General features: G+C 43.8%; 1 protein-coding gene across 1 annotated transcript in view; it reads left to right on the forward strand.

The window, feature by feature from the left end:
* ric1 (RIC1 homolog, RAB6A GEF complex partner 1) overlaps window positions 1-23,911 on the forward strand; it is a 54,414-nt gene that overhangs the window by 7,954 nt on the left and 22,549 nt on the right. The window contains exons 2-3 of the mRNA XM_053649217.1: window positions 1,432-1,539; window positions 21,243-21,322. Of these exons, the coding sequence (XP_053505192.1) occupies window positions 1,432-1,539; window positions 21,243-21,322 (188 nt within the window). The remainder of the gene's footprint in view (window positions 1-1,431; window positions 1,540-21,242; window positions 21,323-23,911) is intronic.

A 23,911-nucleotide genomic window follows, 5' to 3' on the forward strand; every position in this document is an offset into this window, starting at 1 on the left:
TCATGGTTCACTCTGTTAAATTTTTCAAAAATAGTATGGTCACGTCTATCTTTAACCATGTCCAAGCTCGTTATGAACGTCTTGCCTGATGGAATGAATCATGGGTTCGCTCTGTCTGAGAAATACCAGTGACGTGATGTTCCGTCTGATTTATTTATAATAAAATAAACCTTTTGTCGGTGCCCTACATAGCATGTTCCTGAATGGTCCTCTCAGGCAGTGATGACATTTTGAAGAGTCAGTGTTGCTACTATTGTGTGTGCTGTATTGTATTACTGCTGATCGGCACATACCCGGCGTCAGTTACGCTTTCCGACGACTCCGAAAACGACGCCTCTGTACTATTCCTATGGCGTCTGGCCTTAATCAGTTTAACTGCACAGACAATTTCTAGAACTTTTTTTTTTCAATTCGCCAATTTTGTCACGCTCGGACGAACCTCCCGTCCGCCATTTTGAAATTTGTCACGTATTGAGATATCTTTTAACATATTTGATGTATCGGGGGAAAAGATTTCGTAGGGATCTCGCATCCTGTTGGCACCTGAGAAATTTGAACACAGCGCCACCTAGTGTTCTAGATTATGTGTGCTCATTCTCACCTTGGAAGCTCTCTTCACCATCACGGCAAAAGTCTGGTGTGGCGCACTGTGGTTAGCGATACGCGCTGATGGTACAAGTCCCCTGTTCGATTTCCTCTGTGGTGCAACTTCTTAAAAGCATGTGTAATGATGCATCATTCGGTCGGTTCCTTTCTTTTGTGGTTCAGCACTGCAGTAACCTCTTGACATGCAAATAAATGCCTCTGTTCTGTTTGTTTCCTGTTCAGTCTTATTCTCAGCTGTGCTTCTGAGCCTATCTTTTATTCATTCACGTGCATTCTGTTTCTCCTCTTCCTGTTCTTCAGGCTCCGCATTGCACCTGCCGTGCCTTTGGTGCTTGGCCCCTTTAAACGCTGCTTGCAGCTTTAATTTCTTTCTCTTTTTTTTTTTGGTCACATTGCACAATTCTGAGGTGTCATGACTTCTTTTTATAAAAGAATTTTATAACATTTATGCCAATGGTTTACAAACTCTGATTGAAAGCTACCGATTAGATGTTAGTTTCTGAAAGTTTTCCTTGTTTTCAGTAACTAATTTTTTTTCTAGACAATAAAAGGATCTGCTCTTTTTTTTTCCTTTTCTTTTTTTTTTTTTTTTTCTCAAGCTGCCATCGTGATGCATGTTGTATATCCTAGAGATGTTGTGTATCGTCGTATTTTTGCCTATCGTTCGCTCCTAGAGCGCAGAGCCCAAAAGAAGCCGTGTGGAATTGGTTTTTCCTTTTCTAATCGTTAAGTTAATAGGAAATTATTCAGGTAACCCTCATGAAAGCAAGTACTGGTTGAATAGTTGAATGTTTCATTTCTCTACCTCTCCCTCTCTCTCTTTAGCCCAGCGTTCTGGTCGTGAGTTATATCGAATCGGAGAAGGCAGCAGCTCAGTTTGGGTTCTATCAGCAGGCCGAATGGAAGCCAGACGATTCCATGATAGCAGTGGCGGTAAGTGGTACTTTTAAATCATTTGATCTTTTTTTTCTTTTAGTCTAGCTGTACCTCTGTGTGTAGTCTCAGTCTGTATCCATATCTCAACGTTGCGTCTGTGTCTGTATAATCGTCTGCGTTTATGTCTCTCGGCCGCGCTCACAAATGTATGTTTGCTCCTGTGCAAATTTTTTTTTTCACTGCGGGGTTGTTAAAATGAGGAGCGGTGTATAGTGATGATAGCACCGGGAAAATCGGCTTTCACACGGATCATTTATTTATTTTAATTTATTTCTTTTAGCAATCCGAGTCCAGTGTCGTGCTGGAGTTTATCAAGGCTTAAGTTAAGACACCTAACGCAAATTAACTCAAAAGTATGAAGAGGAAGTTATGAGGAAATCGAGTGAGTACACGGATCGCCGAGAGAGACTTTTTAAAATGTGTGTGTGTGTGTGTGTGTGTGTGTATAATTTAGGCACCATCCCTATTCAGCTTGGGTTCAGTGTGGATTTTTGCCGAGTTAACGATAGTTCCAGTAAACGAGTATCGGTGCCGATTAATCGGCCGAACCGATCCATCGGTCGACCTCTAATCTCCATTTTCAGTTCAAGTCTTTAAACGTGAGGTGACTGTGTGTTGTGCTAGCACTAGTTCTGTCGCTGTTCTCGCGCTTCACAGTACTGTCTTTCGCTCAGCCTCGTCATTTTTTTCACATTCCTTTATATTCCTGATCATGGAAATGTTGTCTAGTATCCGTACGGCGCTCCACAGCTCTGAGGAGCTCTGCACTACTGAAACCCGGATCAAGTCAAATGACGTGTTTTTTATTTTTTTGCGGAAGTCGGTAGCTTTTTTTTTTCTTATTCGTCTAGGGAACTTTTTCCACTCGGTAACACAAGCTTTCCTAGGTTCCTTCCTTTGTAGGCATCGTTCGTTGTAATCTGTTACACCAAATTATATAGGATTCATTATGTAGTATAGCTTCATGTATTTGACTCTTAAAACAGGCGTGCTCCTACATGTTAGGATTTCAGGAGCATGATGTATGAGTGGGAGAGAGGAGAGAAGAGGCTGAGAGACGCGAAAGAGACTGAAACCTGCAGAGGGGAAGTGAGAGCGAGGAAACATGCTTCTGCATCAGCTAGATAACCTGAATTTAAATATTGTGATTGACATACTTTCACATGTCTTTTTAAAATGATATAAATAGGGTCTGATTTGATTTGTCGGTGTTACCGTAACTGTAGGTCCGAAACGGTAAACTCCACGTCCGGTAACTTTACGTCACTGGTGTTTATCCTTGCCCTTGGTGTGTACTGGTGAGAAGGTGGCGCTAATGGGGATGTTATTTTCAGTTACGTCCGTTATTTTTCCAGACTTTTTCCCCCCCCGAGACCGTGTGTGCCCATGCTGGTAAAGGTTACAGTGACTTTTACCTTGTAAAAATAACCCCAGGTTAAACTAATCCAGTGCGAAGTGCCCTCTTTGGGAAATGCGTTCTCCTGGTGTTTTCGCAAGTACGGAGGCACTCGAGGATGTGGCTTTCGCCCGTTTTACGTTCTCGACATTTCAGTCCATTTTTTCGCCGAACGCCACTTTTATCCCAAACTTCCCGTAAAATCTCCTCCTAAACGGAACAGTTGTGTACCATTTGTTCAAACAGCTTTTGATAACGTCATTCTCCCCAAACTGAAATTAAACAAAGTTTCAGCTCTCGTCTAGTCGCAGTCGCGGCTTTTCTTTTGCTTCGTCTGTGCACACCGAGGTGCAGCGTTACGTTGCATATGATGCACGGGGCTGGTGTGCTGGCTCGTCAGCACATAAACAACAAAGACACACCCATCTCGACAGTTTCTGCAGAAATCGTTTACCCCGTGCAAATAGTCAGACAGTATCATAATTACTAATCCCATCCCAATAGAGCTTAAGACTACAAAGGGCTCATTAGGTTTGTTTGACTGTTCTTCACAGTGTATATTTATTTATACGGTTCTGTCGATCAACTTCCTTTTGTGTCCGGCTGTGACGCTTGGGTAAAAACAATGTTTCAATCCCCTGTTGCCTCTGGACCCCTAAAGTCGTACTACGGTGACCTCAGGTTCTCTAATCATGCCGCGTTCACACAGCGCCAGTCGCTGTACTATGAAGTCGCCAGTAGGTCTTCCTACTACTGGTTTCCATGGTAACGTTTATCATGCTTAACTAAAATGAAGCATTCTGGAGGGAGGGCATTTTTATAGAAAATTCACCAGCGCATATATGCGTCATATACTAATGAGATGATGAAGATTTGGGCTAGAAAGTCCAGGGCCACTTCCGATATAGCAAAATTGCTGTGGCCCGGATCCGGCCCACACCTGACACTGTCATCCGGCCCGCATACTACGTGGAATGATGACACTCCTGTTGTTTTTTTTTTGTTTGTTTGTTTGTTTGTTTGTTTGTTTGGTCCACTTTAGGGTCACATCCAGATTAGACATCGCCGTCAGCACCGCATCTTTGCCTTAAAAGGCCCACTTGTGATTTGGGCCATTTGGGCCATATTTGCTATTTTACATGTGGGCCACTTCAGGTTCGTATCTATTTTGTGTGGGCCAAAATAAAAGCCAATAGGACAGCATCACTGCCTGAAGTAGCCCACATCCGGATGCTATCTGGGTTTTTGGTCCCAGTCCACCCCTGATTATTGCTATTAATGCTAAATAATATATGCTGAGAATTTCAATATGGATGTTAAAACACTGAAATGAGGGCCCCATTCCTATATTTTGCCTAGTGCCCCCAAATCACTAAACCCGCCCCTGGCTGAGAGTGGAGTGAAGGTACACCGGATAACCAAGTCCTTCAGAGTGAATGTTGGCTTCCAGTCGTTCAGACTGACTGGTCTCTTTGACAGCTCAAACTGCGATGGTTTTGGTCCAGAAAATTGGAGCCGTTTTAATATATTATACTGATTATTAACAGATTTCAAAGCTGAATGATGTAGGACCCAGTATGTCCTGTTCCGTAAGGACATTTGGAGCGAATGTTACTGAGAATGAGGACATAAGACCCGTGTTCTTTTTTTTTTTTTTTTTTTTTTTTAAAAACCTAACGTGTAAGATAATATGAATTGTTGTTGATGTGCCACTTTGCAAGCTTCTAGTTGCTATGGTAACGTTTAACCAGGCCTGAGAGGTTGTTTTTTTTGGGTTTTGTTTTTTTTTTTTTTTGCATGCAAGTGCAGCCAGTGAGAGAAAGCAGAGACGGGAGAGAATAAAAATAAAGTGAGCAGAGATTAGTTTCAGTCTCATCAGGTCAGCCGTGCTCTGTGCTCCGGCACAGATCTTCCAGTCACGTGTGTATACGAGTGTGAGCAGGAACATGAAGCTCCTCTTGTTTTTCGATACCGAATCCCTCATTTCCATCTGACGTCGACACTGAGATCAGACTCGCTTTTCTCCAGCTGTTGGCCGTAGGAGGATTATTAGGAATTTTAATACAGAAAAAATATCTATCGTTGTTTTGTTTTTTTTTTTCCTCGTTCCGCTTTACAACTCGTTTTATTTTTATCTTCTCACTAATGGCTGTTGGGTCTCATTTGTGTCATTTTGTCTAAGCAGAATCATCTTCTCACATAGCAAACTTCGCTGTAAAATGTGTCGCACAACAACAGTAGTCACTCTTGTTACCATAACAACAGTCATGTTGATCTCAAGTTTAGTTTTTTATTTAAATTTTTCATTAAAGCACCTTACTTATTTTTAAGCTTTGTGTCTTAAGCCGTATCAGATCGCTATCAGGATCTTCCGACAGACGTGGTTTCTATATCTCAATCATCATGCCATCTCTAGCTTCCGTCTTTGAATCTCCTTTTCCGGAAAGAGACTCGCTGAATTCACTTCAAATAAGCACAGAGCAAAAGCTACGGCAAAGCATGTCCGATATTAAATACGAAAACGAGTGGCGGAGTCTTATTAGAATATTTAAAGCACCTAAACATTTGACGTTTGTTTGTAGAGCGGCTGTAGTTTTGCATCCGCTCTGAGCGTAACCTCAGCTTTACACCATTACACCAATTTATGTTTATTTATTTTTTTTTGCCAATTTGTTCATTACACCATGATGAACAAATTGGCATTGACTCGTGTTAGGCAAAACTTAATTATGATGCATTATAGCACATTCTCACTTCTGGGAAGGGTCACTACTGTGCTGAGTTTTTACCGTTTGGAGATAACGGCTCTCACTGTAGTCTTTTGGAGTCCAAGAGCCTTTGAAATAGCTTTGTAACCCTTTCCAGACTGATGTATTTCAATCCCCTTCTTCCTCGTCATTTCTGGGATTCCTTTCAACTTTGACAGTGTGTTAATGGATAAGACCTTTTTAACCAACATCCTGCTGCTGAAAAAAGTTGTCTTGAAGTGTTGATGTGATTGAACAGGGTTTTGCAGTAATCAGGCCTGGTTGTGTCCAGTCCAGCTGAACCCCGTTATCGATGCAGTTTCATAGATTGGGGATTTAGTAACTACGGGGGCAAATACATTTTCACACCGGCCCAGTTGGTATCGAATAACTTTTTTTTTTTTTTTTTTTGCTTCACTAAATAGCATCGTTTAATAACTGTATCTGAAACTGTTTAGTATATGAGACGCACAAACTGAAGAAATCATAAATACTTTTTCCCAGCACTGTAAGTCTTAATCCCTTTCCTCGAGGTACTCTTCATAAGGATGCGCATAAGGGACGTTGTTTGTGACGGCCATCAGTCTGAACACCGTGCCCTACTCTATTTTTACTCTGCAGCGTTTCCGACGTGCGCGAGTGCTCGCGTTCGGTCTCGTCTCCCAGTTCAGCGTGCTAAAAACAAGTTGCTTGGTTGCAGCGATGCACATGCAAACCCCCCTTTGGTTTTTTTTTTTTTTTTTTTTTTTTTTTTTCTTCTTTCCCTCATTTTATTAACCTGACTCTGCTTCAGCGTCTCTTTGCCTTCTCTTCTCTCTTCGCATCTTCGTGCAGCGTCTAGAGATTTGTGGGTTGAAAATAAACCAATAAGCAAAGCCGGCAGCGCTTATTTTCCCAACGCTTATTTTTAGCCAGGCCTCCTCTTCAAATAATATTCATGCAACATGAAAACGGTGGCCAAGGAACGAATTCAACCCACTAACGTGTACTGTTCAAATCGCCACATCCTCTGCTCTCAACACACTGCCTCACGTGTAGTCGTGTGCATACACACACACACACACACACACACACACACACACACACACACACGCACACACACTCGCTCTCGTGCACACACAGATGCTGGTATGTGCGTTGTAAAAAAAAAAAAAACACTTAAGAAGGCTCAATCGGTTTTTGTTATGCGACAGGAAGCAGAGATCAAAGCTAGCGCTAAATACAGGCCACAGGCTGTGAGCGTGAGAGAGAGAGAGCACGTGTGAGTGCGAGACACCCTCGTATTTATCCTCCCTCGGTGTTTCTTTGCTGTTGTTTAGACAAAGAATCTCTACAGTTCATATCCTCTTATCATCGTATGCCATTGTTTGCACTGCGTAAAAGTCACACTGTGTAATCTATTCACAGCGTCGTTACGCAGTCTGCATTTATGCGTTTACGGCCGGGTCCACGCCATTTCTTTTTTCAACCCTGTAAACGAATTCTGGGTAACTGCTCCTTTAAAATGTATTTCTCTTTTATATTTAAAGATTGAATGCAAGAAGACAGGGAAGGGGGTTTTATTAGAAGAATAATAATAATAATAATAATAATAATAATGCCAAGGGCACTGTACGCACAGGCATACATGCGCAAGAAGAAGTAGGAAAGAGAAGAGCTGCGTCCGAATATTCCTACTGAACTGATGTGTAGCGGGCGAAAAGCAGTGCGCCACAGGAGTAGTACGTCCGAGTTTTCCGTATTCATAAAACAGTAAGCGAGAAATACCCGAATGAACTACTGCTTCCGCCGAGATCCTGCAGTACGGAAGCAACGGACACTGCGCTCTCCCATAAGGCGGTGGGACTGGCGCAGAAGAGCTGCCTGAATCCAAAATGGCGGACGGCAGCGCACCGGCTGCCGTGATTTCAACACCATAATGGGTGTGCTTTGAGCATATTTGTGTGTGTGTACATTATTTATAAATATAAAATGATGCTGAACTCAGGGTCCAGGAGACCGTCTTGAGTAGGAATTCCGAGTAGGAATTCCGAGTCGTGTGTTCTTTTTTTTTTTCTTCTTTTTTTCTTTCCCCTGGTCGGAAATTCCAAGTCAACTAGGACCTACTCGTCGATTTGATTGCGTTTCAGGTAGACTTCTTTTTTTTTTTTCTGTTCTCTTCTTTTTGCTTGTTCAGTAATGGAAAAGTCATCAGTCCTAAAAAGCAGCAAATGTTAAACCCATTATGAGGTTTCACTGTTAAAAAAAAACAAACAAAAAAACCAAATGGTACGTCTGTTTAAAATGAAAGCAGAACGTGAAGCAAAGCAGACAAGCCGTGATCTATAGATATAGGTGAAACTGTTTCATAACAGTACATTGTGACTGGATTCAACTTTGACCTACAGCAAAACATCAGCTCAGCTTTTTCTAGCCTGAGCCAGTAATCAGTGCGTGCGTGTGTGTGTGTGCGCGCGTGTGTGCGGGAGAGAAACGGCAATACTTCGGCTCCCTGATCATATCGGTCTCAGGATGCCCGCGCTTCCTGTTATTGTTAGCTTCTGTGTAGATGTTCCTGTGTGCTTTACAATGAAAGGAGAGGACGAGGTGCGTGTGAAGGGCGCTTGTTAATAATTAAAAACGCAGCAGTTTATTTGAAACCGTTCTAAAATGAACGACGGGATGTAACGTTGGCAAATACTAGAGTCAGATTTTCATAGATGAAATCGTTACTCGGTGTATTATTTTATTGCTGTTGCTTCAGTGATGCGTTGCTTGTTCTCAGTTGCTGATTTAGAGGTTTAGTAAAATTCTCTACAAATAACGTAGACATTTGGCGTCTAAAAACGACGTGTCTAAAGCAACTGTCAGGAAACAGTACCGGGAAATTATACGTTTGATTATGCGAGCGAAATAAAAAAATATTCCGAAGTACAAAATAGGTACAGTCGGTTTATATTAAAGACTTTTGCTTTCCGTCCGAAATTGCAACTGCAGGTCATAGTTACGCACGGTTTTTCGCAGTGCTTTTTGTTGGTAAATGAGACCGTTTCGCTGTATTCGTTTGACGAACGTGAATCGAAGAGGGCTTTGGCTGAATGTGCGTTGTGATCAGGGGCGGATTTAGTGATTCGGGGGCCCTAGGCAAAATATCGGCATGGGGCCCTCATTTCAGTGTTTTAACATCCATATTGAAATTTTCAGCATGTGTTATTTAGCATGAATGGCAATGATCAGGGGTGGACTGGGACCCAAAAGTGGCCCTGGACTTTCTGACGGTCCAGAGCGGACCACCACACCCGGCCCACAACACGCCACTCATGAAGTAAGCATTCTGTTGGCGTTTTAGCGTAAGGATTTTTTTAGAAAATACCGAATTAATGAGCAAAAAGTCAAAATAAATTTTTTTTTTAAATCATAAGTTTAAGCTCGGTGCTCAAGGCAATTGCCGACCTTTGCCTAACGGTAAAGTCCGCCCCTGATTGTGATGATGATGCGACATGACGCGTCTTGGCCCAAATCTGCAGTAAATCAGCGGTAATTTTGTAAAATTGAAAGCTCCTTCGAGTATTACAGAGTTTGCTTGGTTTTTGCGTTCATTTCTGCACTCGCAGAATCCTGCAGGGGCGGTCTCCGGTGTGTTTTTGGCTTTGACTTCTTTGTTTGGATGTTTTTGTCTGTGTTTTTTGTTATTGTGTGTGTGGTTTAGTTGTTTGTTTTGTCGGTGTTTTGAGTATCTCTTTTGTTGTTGTTGTAGTTTGGTTTTGTCTGTTCTGTTTTAGGTGTTTACTTGTTTTTCCCCCTTTATGTTTCAGTACTTCTTCGTTTTGCTGCTTTTTCTTTATTTTCTGCTCTGTTTACTGTTTTTCTGTTGCATTTTTGTTGTCGTTAATGTGTTTTTGCACTTAGAGTCCAATGTCCGTCGCTAAAACTCAAACCACACCACACGTTCGCCGCAAGCTATTCAACTCTCTGACACACAGATTTCCTCCGTTTTTCTGTTGTTTTTTTTTTTCAGCAGTGGAACCGATGACGTCAGGAATGTATTTTTATTGCGCTGTAAAGTTTGCTCGAGCCACAGTGGACAGATGGGCTGACTAACTCAAAACCTGCACCAGGGGACAAGGCTATTCTTTGTTTCCAAGTTTATTTTGTGACCTTGGTATTATAAGGCTCCGTGTGGTGTGAGTGCAGAGCGATTAGCGGATAGAACCGTATAATGACCGAAGTCACGCACTCGCGTTCAGTTCAGGTTGAAATCCGTTCTTGGTACGATTCTCCCTCGTCCCTTTCACGTGCAGTCCGTTTTTGTTAGCTCGCTGGGTCCAATTGAGCATTGAGGAAACATCATTATTGATCGTTATTATTGTATGATTTTGCCCAGATCACCCAGTCCTAAAAAGAGCAGTGGGTATGAAGCGTATTGAAGAAGAGAGCCTAAATCTGTCTTATCCGAGGAAGAACGCTACATGTCGAGAACGGTGCTGTGCCTTTTATTTCCCCCGTAAATGAACAATCTGACCGGGTTGATCACGTCTTGTACTCGACGTTGAAGGATACGAAAAATCCAGCACTTTGTTCTGTTTGCCAAAAGCGTGAAAAAGCACCCTATAGAGCTAACAATAGCGCCTGTGTTAACAATTTCTGATGAAATACTTTGAGCGCAACAGAACTAGTTGTGCAGATGAAGTGCAATCAAAAATGGCTTTTTAAGAAGCAAGCACTTTATCATAATACAAAGGTACTATGTTAACATGTTTTTAACTCGATAAAGTCCTTATTTTTGCGATGACGGTGCTGTTATTGCATATTACTACGCATAAGCGTTGCTTATTACATAAACACCCAGCTCTGTGTGCTGGAAATGTGGGAGGATCGGACAGACCTTAGCTCCAATGCTTTGAAAAATGAGTACGGTATATTCGCTAAAGCTAAACCGATCACGCCGTTAGCAGTTAAACTCTTCAAAAGTGTTGAATAATGTACGTGAAGAAAACCGACATCTTTTGCTGGAGGAATTTTTAAATTTGCTGCTCATTGCAGGTTTTGGAGGAAATAGGCAGCCGGATGATTGATGAATTAGCACTAATGCGAGACTAAGAAGAAGCAGTGTGGGCGGCTGTGGATCGGGTGGTAGAGCGGGTTGTCCGCTAATCGTAGGGTCGGCGGTTCGATTCCCGACCCACGTGACTCCACATGCCGGGGTGACCTCGGGCGAGACACCGAACCCCCAAGTTCCTCCTGATGGCAAGTTAGCGCCTTGCGTGGCAGCTCTGCTACTACTGTTGTGTGTGAATGGGTGAATGAATTTGTAGAGCCTCTAAGGTTTAAAAAAAAGTGCTCTATAAGTGTAGACCGTTTACCATAAGACGCCACTTGTTTAGCTGAGGATTTTAGGTTATTTCAGATCATCAGTTTGCACCAATCCCCATTTTGCGATCGGTTATTAATAAGGGTTACGGTTGTGGTGAAGGTCCAGTTTTCTTATGTTCGTACTGTAGTTAAAAGGATATGCTTAGGCTAACTTCCTTTATAAACCACCCTCACGTTAACGCTCGTGCGTGCCGTGGGATTATTGAGTCAGGGGTAGGACAAAAATATCATATCACCATACTTGAACATTTCCACGATCACGATCTATAATTTAGCTAACAAACTGTTTGCAAAACAGTACTAAGATAAACAAAAAAAAAAAGTTCAACTTTCTTCAATGCCTGCAAAGATTACATTTGAAAAGTTGCGTCAAATCAACAGCGTCCATTCGGTACCGTTTTTAATGTACCTTTTGGTAATGATTAAAAAACGTGAAGAAATACATCACCATACCAACGATATCTCAGAAAAGTGTATCGCGTAATCGTTTATCACCGTATCGATGTTGTATCGATATATCGACCAGCCCTAGTCAGGGGAGGAAAGTGCTGTATAGTATGATTGTGAAGTACTATTACAGGATTGAGAGCATTATAGTTTTTTGTTTTTTTTTTTTCCTACGTTATTTTAAGAAATTAGAGCTAGCAGGGCTTTTTGGGCGATTCAAACCTCCTTGGAGAAAGAGTGCTACCTTACTAAGTAGTGTGTAACTCCACCAGTGATACACCACTTGTGTGGTTTGGGATACAGCCTTGAAAAATCTGTTCGGTTAATCAGCACAGTGGAGGGAAAGTACAATACAACACGTGTTTATGAAATATTTTTAAGTTCGCTATATCGTTCTTCTGCCAGTTCCAAAATGGTTAACATCCTGTGCCTTTACACACACAAACCCGAATGCTAATTTCGCACTAAAGGAAAAGTCATAAAGTGACACAAACATCCAGGATGCAATAAGTGGGGGTTTTTTTTTTTTGTTTTTTGTTTTTATTGCACAATGCGTGCACTGAAAGAATGACGGAAATGATGACTGGAGGATGTTAAAGCCCAGACTCGGACAAAGGGAGAAACATGCACACTTGATTATGTAAGACGGTAAAATGACTGGAATGTTTCACTTCTAATTTTGGATTCTAGGTGTAATGTATCCTCACAGACTTTTTTTTTTTTTTTTTTCCCTCCCTATTTGAAATTGACCTTACGGTGGTTTAAGAGTGCATACATTCGGTGGTGGGGTGGGGGAAGGTGAGATGGAGAGAGAAGGACTGTGAGACAGGAAGAAAGACTGCCGTGAGCAGGAGAATGAGAGGGAGAGTAAGAAAGAGAGACTAGGAGAGAGAGAGAGAGAGAGGGAGTGAGACAGGGAGACCCAAAGTGAGATGGGGAGAGAGAGAGAGAGAGAGAGAGAGAGAAATACCGTGAGACAGGGAGAGAGAAGGACTGTGAGACAGGAAGAAAGACTGCCGTGAGCAGGAGAATGAGAGGGAGAGTAAGAAAGAGAGACTAGGAGAGAGAGAGAGAGGGAGTGAGACAGGGAGAAACCGAGAGTGAGATGGGGAGAGAGAGGCTGTGAGACAAGACGAAAGATGGCCGTGAGTGGGAGAATGAGATGGAGGGAAAGAGAGAGAGACTAGGAGAAAGCGAATGCAGAGGAGGAATAAAATGAAGGCTCAAAAAGGAAAGGCAGGCACAGAAGGAAAGACAGACAGATGGAGAAGGAAGGACAGGTGTTCGAGGATTAAGAAAGACAGATGGGGAGAAACAGTGAGATTGGGACAGAGACAGACGGTTAAACAGGAAGGAAGAAAGACGGACAGAGATGGGGAGAAAGAATGAGACCTGGCAAAAGAATGAATGAGAGAGACTAGGGGGAGAAGCAATGGGGGAGTGAGGGAGAGAAGGAAAGAAAGAAGGAGGGAAAAGGAAGGGCAAACATGGAGAAAGACCAAGATTGAGAAGGAAAGGCAGGTGTTCAAGGATTAAGAAAAGCAAATGGGGAGGAAAAGCAGGAGTGAGACTGGCAGAAATGGAGAGAATGAGATGGAAGTGAGAGAGAAAGAAAGACTGAGAGACAAGAAGAAAGATTGATGGAGAAAGAGAGTGGGAGAAACGGAGGGAGATGGGAGAGAAAGACAGACCGAGATGAGGGGGAAGAACGAGACAAGAAAATGAACGACTTCGAGAGACAGGAAGAAAGTGGGGAGTGAGTGGGAGAAGTAAAGGGAGTGCATAAGAAAGATGGAGGGAAAAGTAAAGGCAGACATGGAGAAAGACAGTCAGGGAGAGAGAGAAATGGAGAGAAAGGAGGAGGGGAGAAAAGGAATGCATGGAAGATGGATAGAAAGACTGAGAAAAGGGGAAAGGCAGACCTGGAGAAAGAAAGATGGAGAAGAAAAGACAAACATACAAAAAAAAAAAACGACTGGGAGAAAAAAAGACCGTTAGATGGAAGAAGAAAGACGGATGGAGAAAAGGGACGGAGACGCGGGAAAAAGACCGAGCGGCCGTATAAACACAGCGATGGTGCACGGAGATGGAGAAAGAACGATTGAGACGGAAGGAGAGAGAGAGCAATAAAGAGAGACGGCATGAACTTTGTAGAATAAACCAAACGTTAACCAGAAACGGTCACTGAATAAGAATGAAATGTTGAGCATTAAACTGACCGTCCTAAAGCCGAACATTTTAAATCCTCATTTCAAACATCTTCTAGCCACACGCTTCCACTTCCTGTCGTACGCTCACACCGCTCACACTGCTGAGAAACGCTCCGCTTGTTCCGCACAGATGCGTTACTCAGCAGTTTGCATGCAAGTACTGCTGGAGGACACGTTCACAGCGCTGTGCTTGCATTTTTGATCCACTTCAGTATGACACATTAGACCTGCTTCTAATGTGTCATTCGTAGAGGTGTAAACGCCAGCTACATGGGAGAACATGGTGCCTCGAAGACAATTCGAATGCCGTTCTGTTTTCAATAAACTCCCGACGAGGAGTTGATCCTTTTTCAAGCCTCAAGTTTCAGTTTAATCGAGTGAATATTTTCACTACGGCGTCAGAGTTCGAGCATTTGGTATCCTTCTTAAATATTTACAAATCATTACATGGTTATTTTACTGTCGGTTTATCCTTCTGCTCGGGCGCCGTATGAGCCGGTATGAAGTAGCGCTTAACCGATTGAGCTTCCACAAGTGTGTTTACATCAGTGGAAGTCAATATGCCAATAAAGCAAAGTTAACGTCTGTCTAAACGTTCAGGAACGTAATGCTGAGCAGCTGAGCAGCCGAGCTTAGTGCAAGATTGAAAGGTAGCAAAGGGATGAGTCTCTCGCATACTCCTTGACGCACACACGTTTCATTAGGCCTGGCGTCTTCTGCATGCCTGGAAACACGTGTGGACTTGTTGAAGTGAACCGTTTCTTCGTTTTCCCTTCTCTCGCGGTCCGTGTTTCTCGTTTCAAGACCGCTCCTCGGTGTCCACCGCGCCGAATTTCTGACGGTTGACCGATCTTCAGATGTTCACGTAGCGGTCCGTCAACATGCAGCGTGCGGGAACGGACAGGTAACGAAAAGAAGGAAATCCTGGCGCTCTCGGTAATCGAGAGGACGAAGACGCCGTAATCGATACTGTCGAGGGAGCTAGCTCACCCGGCATGTAAACGCTCGAGTGTGCTACTCAGAACCTGGCAACCTTATTGACCAGGGTAAAAGGTGGAGGAGTAATTTTGCTACACAAAAAAAAAAAAAAAGTGAGCAGGGAAACGTTTCAGCGATGAGCTGTGGGGTCCTGTGCTCAAACTACATGGAAAAATACTTGAGTCTGGCTAGCATCTTCATTTTATCTTGATGTAGTTAACTAGGAGGTGCTTTCCTTGGAGTGTGATACGCCGCTCTATGAATTTGCATGAGCAGCAGTTCGGAAAAATACTGGATTCGCGTGTAATGGCGAGCGCATGAAGGTGGCCAGGTTACGGGGGGAAAAAAATGGGTTGTATTTTCCTGATTGTTGACCGTTCTTGTCCTCTACGATTTTAAATCTAATAATCCAGACATGAACTCTGAACTCTGCATGTCCTGGATGCCCAGACTCCTGATTTGTCCACCCCTCTGGTTTTATGTTTGTCTTTACTTCTGGGTTTTTGATTCTTTCCAGCCCCAGCTTTCCTCTGGTTTACATACCTCCAGTAATATTTGCTCACGCAGTATAAAACCATTCCCAGTATCGAGTTCGGGTTAGGATTTGACTGCTTTGAGCTTCAGGCAAAGTTTAGGAACGTGCGAAATGCTGTCAGCAATTTACCAGTAATTTGTTGCTGTTGGATAATATCTGGTCACTGGAAATAAATTAGTCATTGTTTTTATTTTGTGTCCTAACATCTCGAAAGAGAACGAAAACTAATTAATTCCTGGTAATTAGTGTATCACATTATTTGTTTATACCAGACAAGATGCAGGCTGGGTGAGGTGAAATCACAGTGGATGTATAAAGCCTGGCTGAGTGGGAGTGTATAGTCTGTTTTATACAAATTTTTACACCCATTTGACAGACAATCCAAATGTCGTCGCCTACGATTTGTAATTTCACGCTAAACTAATCACTCTAGAATGATTGCGGTTAGTATTTCTGCATTTACTTTATCAAGATTGTTCCTTTTGAATTTACTCCCGGCCGAGAATCAACTGGGTACGCTGTTGTGTAAGTGTATGCGACTGCTGAGATCATCCCACACAGATTTTGAAATAAATACCATGGTCGTAAAGCCATCTTTCTCTGGAACCTCGTCACAGATTTCTCGCCAGCTTGGCGCTGGTTCTGAATGCCAAGTAGTCCTGGCAGGATCGTATCTGAGGTTCGTTGCACCAAAGTTGCATACGTAGCTGGATTTTTTTTTTTCGCACTTGAGAAATAATATGTTTGAGGAACTGACGCATCTTCAGTGATGAAGTTTGCCACGGTATTCTGACCATTGCGGTGGGAAATGCGGTAGTGAAATCCAAAGTCTTGCTGGTTATCTTGGGGCAGTAAGTAGTAGGACTCTGTGGACTAGTTGCTGAGTTGTGTGGAGCATAGGCAAGGTGGATAGGAATACAGTAGATGGTAAGGTAAGTCATGGGCCAGTTCATCCTGCCCCAGCAGGCTGTCCAGCAGGGCTAGAAAGAGCCCCAATGGACAATTGGTTGACTTGGCATCGATAATCCGTCTGAGGCTTGCCGAACCTTTCCCAGATCTGGGACACGACTGTGCAGACACCACATGTAGTACACACAGCTCCAAAGCATGCACTCCAAGGAGCCTCTCTCTCTTTTTTTTTTTTTTTTTTTTTTTTATAGTCCTCATGTGTTCTGCATCACTAAAAATTGAACATCTTCACAGATCCTTTTTCCACATATGGGAATGGAGAGTTTCTTCCAAATACAGATACTCTCTGTAGCAGACAGTGAAGCACACGGCATCTCCAGAATACATTGAATCTCAGTTGGTCTCGAGGAGGCCAAGCATAAATGGGCCATCTAACATCATTCTACTTTGTTAGGGGCAGTGGTGGCTCAGTGGTTAAAGTCTCGGGGTTACTGATCAGAAGGTCAGAAGTTCAAGCCCCCTCACTGCCAAGCTACCACTCCTGGCCCTTGGGTAAGGCCCTTAACCCTCAGTTGCATCAATGAGATAAATGCAAGTCTCTCTGGAGAAGAGCATCGGCTAAAAATACCATAATTGCCATTACATGGCCAGAAGTTTGTGGACACCTGACCATCACACCCATATGTGGGCCTTCCCCAAACTGTTACCACAAAGCACACAATTGTATAGGATGAAACTATAAAGGCCCAAGCCTGTTCCACAAGGCCCGGTGCACAACAGCGAGGTCCATGAAGACCTGGTTTTCCAAGGTTGGAGTGAAAGAACCCGAGTGGCCTGCACAGAGCCCTGACCTCGACCCCAGGCTGCACCCCAGGCCTCCTCGCCAGACACCAGTGTCTGATTTCACTCGTGCTCTTGGGGTCGAACGAGCACGTCCACGTGCCAAAATCTAGTGGAAGAGTGGAGGTTTTCAAAGCAGCAAAGCGGGGACTAAGTCTTGATTGGGATGTTCGAAAAGCACATACAGATGCGACGGTCAGATGTCCACAAACATTTGGCCGTATAGTGTATCTTGCCGTCACGTCGTTGTCCGAGTGGATTGACATGCGGCGGTGATTCCATGCCAGGACGGATGGACCGTCCACAATCAGAAGTTCGTGTGTAGTGACTTCCTGTAGTTCAGTATATCCATACAAAACTATACACCCCCCTAACACATCGTTTGTGTTTCTGACTGTTCATTTTTAACCAGAGATATCCAAAAAGCTTAGAAACTGAACATTTTAACCTCAGTTTTATCTGCATGTCTTTTACTCTGGCTCCATGTAACAGCTGAGGTTTCTCTCTCTCGCGCTCTCTCTCGCATACACTTCTGGTTTCTGTACCTCGCAATCAGATACTTGAGCTCTGCAGGAAGTTTACGTTCACACCCCCATGGTGCTTGTCTGTCTTGCTCTCTGTTCCACAAAAATATGTGCAATTTTCTTTTCATTCCGTCCTCAAGCCTCGGCTTTATTCATCATGTTTTCTTTCACTCTCTTTATTTAGCTGTCTTTCACTTCGTCTGTCTTGTTCTCTTTTCCTCGAAAAAGGTCTTCGGTAATTCTTCTTCCTCCATTGCTTCTTCTAGTTCTTCCACATATTTTTATATCTATAGTATGCGGGCACACACGCGCACACACACTCCTACTTTTGCCTCTTTTATTTAGCTGTCTGTATTTCTGTCTCTCTCTTTGTATCTGCGTGGATGAGTAGGAGTGCGTGAGTGGAGGCTTTTTCTCCTGGCATTCCTCCGTCACTGCATCCATCTGGAGCGTCTGTCCGCATGGCACCGTGGGTAATAACTGTCCCCACTTCCTGTTTTTCTCCATGCGGTCGCCATGGTGATGGCGCCAAACTGTTTTGGTCATCTTGTGGTAGTCTCCGTGCCAAAATCGACACAAAAGACGTGGCTCGTGAAGTTCTGAAACTGGTTCGGAACTAAAGTGTGTCTGAGGATATTTTATGAAGTTTAACTCGGACGTGTAGAAATCGGACGTCGTCCCGATGTGTCGGGTATGTCTTTTTCAGCAAACGTTCCTTTGATAGTAATCGTGTAAAAAGAGAAGCACGTGGTCAGGAGCAATCTTTAGATAGGCTGTGGCATTCAAACAATGTTCGATTGGTATTAAGGCGCACGATGTGTGCCAAGAAAACATTTCCTCACGCCGTTCCACCACCACCACCAGCCTGAACTGTTGACACAAGCCCGGTTCGGTTCATGCATTCATGCCTTTGACACCAAATTCTGACTGTACTGCATCTGCATGTCCCAGCAGAAAATGAACTTCTTTGACCAGGTGATTGTTGTTCCAGTCTTCAGCTGTCCAGTTTCGATGAGTTTGTGCCCAGTGTAGCCTCTGATTCCTGTTTGGGCTGACAGGAGGGTTACCTGATGTGGTCTTCTGCTGTTGTAACCCATGTGGCTTGGTGGGGGGAAGTGGTGGCTTGGTGGTTAAGGCTCTGGGTTACTGATCGGAAGGTCGGGGGTTGAAGCCCCAGCACTGCCAAGCTGCCACTCTTTGGCCCTTGAGCAAGGCCCTTAACCTTCTCTGCTCCAGGGGGTGCTGTATCATGACTGACCCTGAGCTCTGACCCCAACTTCCTGACATGCTTAGCAAATGTGAAGAAAAGAATTTCACCGTGCTTTAATGTATATGTGATCAGTAAAGACTCATCACTCATGATCATTATCCACATCAAGGTTTGATGTGTCGATGTGCTTTTCAGCTCACCACGGTTGTAAAGAGTGTACAGTAACCTTCCTGTCAGCTGAAACCAATCTGGCCATTCTCCTGATTTTAATAAAAAAAAAAAAAAAAAAGGTTGAGGTTTGGGTTCTATATGCTAACCGTAGCATATGTCTGTTCGTACATTTATAAAGTTAGCTGGGTGATTTATTTATTTATTTAAATGAGGTGCGATAACTAGCTACTTTATTTACCTCAGAAAAGCAGATTCTGTTGTACAGCTGTAAAAAAAACAAAAAAAAAAAAAAAAAAGGTTTTTGATTGTGTTCTTTTGAAACCCCTCGTCGTCAACAGCATACTGGGCTCTTCAGAACGGATATTTTCACTCGCCTAGCTTTATGTACTGTAGGAAGATACTGGAGTAGCTCCTCTTGACATTATCACAGAGCAGTTTGCAGTCAGCTATGCTTTCATCGCGATCGTTAACTACACTCCCATCGCTGTCATTTCCTGTTGTACATGACATCGCTGTCATTTCCTGTCGTACAGGCTTGCATCTCATGGTATATAATAACCTAAATAAACTTATTTGCTGAAACTGATGAGCTGATTATCATTTTGTAGAAGTTGAAACACGCAGCAGCAGCACACACACACACACAGAGAGAGAGAGAGAGAGAGAGAGAGAGAGAGAGAGAGAGAGTATGAATTTGGTTCTGTGTTGAGAGGGTCAAGCTTATTTTGAGCTGAAGAGGTCAACTGCATTTTAAGTCCTGCTGTGATTTTCGTGTGTGTGTTCTCTCTCTCTCTCTCTCTCTCTCTCTCAGCTGCTCCTCCTCTTATTGAGGGAGCTTAAGGTCATGTTTTCCACTTTAAAAGCTGAAAGTAGTGAAACAGGCAGAGCTTGGATGGAAACTGAAATGAGAAAGTTATAATATTTAGAGAATGTGAGCTAATATGATGGGCAGCGCTTTTTAGCATGCGTGCGTGTGTTGAATGCAGCTCTTTGTAGCCGTGCCTGTTACGGTCAATGCCTGTGTGAACGTCAGAGGCTTACTGAATTCCATCTCAGTCTGTGTGTGTGTGTGTGTGTGTGTGTGTGTGTGTGTGTGTGTGTGTGTGAATAGTAATTATACTGACAAAAGGATTGACAGTTCTGGTTGACGGCACGATTGCTGATGAGTAACTGACTAATTCCCTCGGCCATTATCTATCCATTATTACAGTATAATCATTTTCTTGAAGAACAGAACCAACACCCCCAATGTCTTTTCTTTCTTTTTTCTTTTTTTTTTCTTCTTTTTTTTGAAACTTCCTTACAATGTGCTGTTCTTGGTGCCTTTGTTTAAGTACTGTTGAACATGTCCATCATTTATAGCCACGTTCGGATCGGGCTGGTTTCACGTGGGGAAGTGAGTGCAGTACTTTTTACGTGGACATGCACACGGGTCACTTCCACTCACCGTGCACTTTTTTTTAGGAACACCTGCACATCCCTGCGGTTATCTAATCAGCCTAAAACCATGCTTCCCATCAAGGCAGGAACAAACTCTGGTGATGAGAACGGGCAGACTGGTTCAAGCTGACAGTAGCTCGGATAACTACGCTTTACAACGAGCAGAAAAGCATCTCCCCGAGGCCGACGAGCTACAACTGCAGAACCCCACGTCTGATCAGACGAGAATAGGAATATCCGTGGCGTCTCATCCGAATTGCTATGTTGATAAAGATCTTGTTGCATCCCGTGAGAAGAGGTTTCGAGCGTTTACTTCAGTATAAAGACACTCCAGGTGGCGTTTACTCGTTTGTAAATACCCTGTTAATACACTGTTTGGGGGGGGGGGGGGGAATAACAGCAACACAGGTACACGTAGGGCCGCGTTCTCTTAAATAGAGACGTCAAATGAGGTAACCGAGCTCTGCCAGCATTCCACACGCAGCTGTGGATGGGGGAGAATTAGCTAGTGGATGGGAATTGGGAAATGAGCAAATAAGGGGGAAATGCTGTTAAAATATTTAAGTTAATAGACTTTTGGACATTCTTGGTTGTCGTTGATCCTGGTATTGTTTGTAGAACTTGGGTATTTCATAAGGGAAGTGCTTCATTAGTAGACAGTGTTGTGTGTGTGTGTGTGTGTGTGTGTGTGTGTGTGTGTGTGTGTGTGCGCACCAGCCTGTGGTTTTCTCCCACGTGAACAGCGTGACTTTTATTGCATTGTTCTGTAGAAGACTGTGTATCTTTCATTTAGAACATGGGGTGCATTTATGTCTGTCAGTATGTATCAGTGTCTCCTGCTCAGTCTCTTCGTGCGCGTGTGTGTGTGTGTGTGTGTGTGTGTAATAGACACCAGTACGTTATTTGTTTATCCGCTCATCAATAATTTGCCTTTTTTCCAGGCTGCTAATGGATACGTGCTGCTGTTCGACATTGTCGGAGGCGGAGATGAAAAGTATCTGTACGAGCCCATCTATCCGAAGTGAGTGATCTCTTTTACTCGTGCGTTCCTTCTGTGTCTTTGTTCTCTCGGTTCTTCTAAAACAGGGGTGTCCAATCTTCTCCGGAAAAGTGCCGGTATGGGCGCAGGTTTTCATTCCAACCAAGCAGGAGCTACACCCGAGTCTTCTGAAAGCCAAGATCAACCGATTCAACAGGTCTGAATCGGGTGTGGCTTCTGCTTGGTCGAAACGAAAACCTGCACCCACTCCGGACCTTTCCGGATACCCCTGGTCTAAAAGCGTTATAACCCAAACACTTTTCTTTATGTTCATACATAAGGACGGGTCCACTGCGCTTGTTCGTATTCGCTTTTACTGTGTTCGTGCTCCCTGAAGCTCCTTACAGCGTAACTGGCACACGTCCTCACCTGAATAAACGTATCCATTTCGTTTTCATGATTAGCTTACAAGCAAAGAATGTCTGTGCAGTGTTGTATACCGGTGGGGGTGGCTGTGCGTGTATAGGTATGCTCTGTACCTTGTACATGTCTCCTGTCCTTCGGTGAACTTTTACAGCTCGGAGCACTCAGGCTACGATCGTTTGGCTGTTTCGCGACATAAATGGCACTTTACATGCACCGTGTGTTTGCGTGCCACCGTTAAAATATTTTGAATGTCATTCAAACGCTGCTCGGAGAAATGCGACTGGTAATTTTGCCTGAAATGTGGAGTAAAGTTGGTGCAGGCAGCAGGCAGCGGAGACGAGTTCCTCACAGATTGATGGAGAAATAAAAGGGGATGCGTGGGCTGTATTATGAAAGCGATTTATTTATGAAGCATTTAGTGGTTCCAGAATGCAGAACTAATGACAAAAAGAGAACATCTGCACGCCTACGTATTCACGCAAATATCCAGTCAGTCCGTCATGTGAAAGTAGCGCCGTGTATATAAAATCATGCCGGTTAAGAGCTTCAGGTGACGTTCACGTCAAACGTCAGAATCCGAGGGGAGAAAAAACCGCCTCCCATCTCAGCGACTCGAACTGCGGCGTCAACGTTCGAGTGGCGCGAAAAGCAAACGGCGTCCGGCGAGCAGCGTTTCTGCAGGTGGAAAGACGCGAGGTCGGAGGAGGAGTGCGTGAGTGGTTCGAGTCGACGGGAAGCGTACGGTAACTCGAGGAACCACTCTTTACAAGCACGAGCAGAAAAGCATCTCGGACGTGCCGCAGTGAACCTCCGTAGAAAATGTCGTGTCAAACGGTTTATTTTATTTTTTAAAAAGGATGTTGTTAGAATTATGTTGGCTTGACAAACCCAGTGTTCCGTTCTGCTGTTTAAACTTATTGTTGTTCTTCCGAGACCCAAAATCTCCAAACGCTACTCCTCCTAGAGCGTTTGACTTGCGATGTACGTATGAAACCCGGTACAGACCTTCAGGATGTTCCGCCGCGAGTCGCTGTGACTTTTTTCTAAGTGATCTGAATTAAAGTTGCTCAAATCGGCCAGAATTCCCCCACTGACGTCCCATCGAACATTTCTGACCGTTCTAACTCCTTGAGCTTTCAAGCTACTTCCACCGAACTCGGCACGGTCCTTCAAGTTGTTCAGATTGTTCGTGCTGTATTGTTTCTCACTGATCGGACTTACAGGCGTCTCATAGCGGACCATCAAAAAATCCCCAAATCTCCCATAGACTTACAATGGCAGAATGTCCAGAGCCTGTGCAAACCCCATCTGTCAAAACTCTCTCTTTCTTTCTCTCTCTCGCTCTCTCACACACACTTGCACACGGCCTGAAGCCCCTCTTCTCCCACGCTCACTCAGTCAGTGTACCTGTTAACAGAGACTCTCACTTCACCTCTCTCTCTATCAATGCCAAACACTCTCTCCATCCATCCATCTCTATCAATGGAGCCAGTGCCTTTTGTCAGTCTACGAGTAGCTCGCTCTCTCTCTCTCTCTCTCTCTCTCTCTCTCTCTCTTTCATTCCATCAAGCTACCTGAATCACTCTCACTCCTTCTCTCTCTCTACATGTATCAGTCGATTTGTCATCTATCTTTCTACCAGTCTTTCTTCCTGTTTTTCCACTTCGAACCATCTTCACGCTTACGAAACGGTTTCAGACGATCAGCCTTGCTTTGTCAATCCAACGTCAAAGTTTGTCTTGATGAACTCGACCCATCTAGTTATTTTTAGATATTACCCAGTACTAACGCACAGCGCTGTATATTCTTGTGGTACAGAATAGAATTCTTTAGGGTTCTTTGTGAGCAACACACGCACACCCATACACACACACACACACACACACACACCTGCTGACTGTTGTTTTTTCCTCACCCACAGAGCACCACTCTGAACTACAAACACCAATTCCTATCTCTCCTCTGTGGTGTCGTCTTTCTTTCCTCCTCGTCTCTTCTGTTCCACACACACTGATCTCCACTTTCCGAAGTGTCCCCACACACACACACACACACAAGTACACACATCAGGATCTGCTTTCTTCTTTCTTCTCTAGTAGATCATCAAGAGAAGAGCTGATGTTACATTTTCAAGTCAGAACTCGTCCGTCTACCTGTTTACTCTGCGTTTATCATTCTCTCTCTCTCTCACGTGCGCTTTCTCAC

This window comes from Ictalurus furcatus, chromosome 18 (genome assembly GCF_023375685.1).
Source record: "Ictalurus furcatus strain D&B chromosome 18, Billie_1.0, whole genome shotgun sequence".
Taxonomy (NCBI): Eukaryota; Metazoa; Chordata; class Actinopteri; order Siluriformes; family Ictaluridae; genus Ictalurus; species Ictalurus furcatus.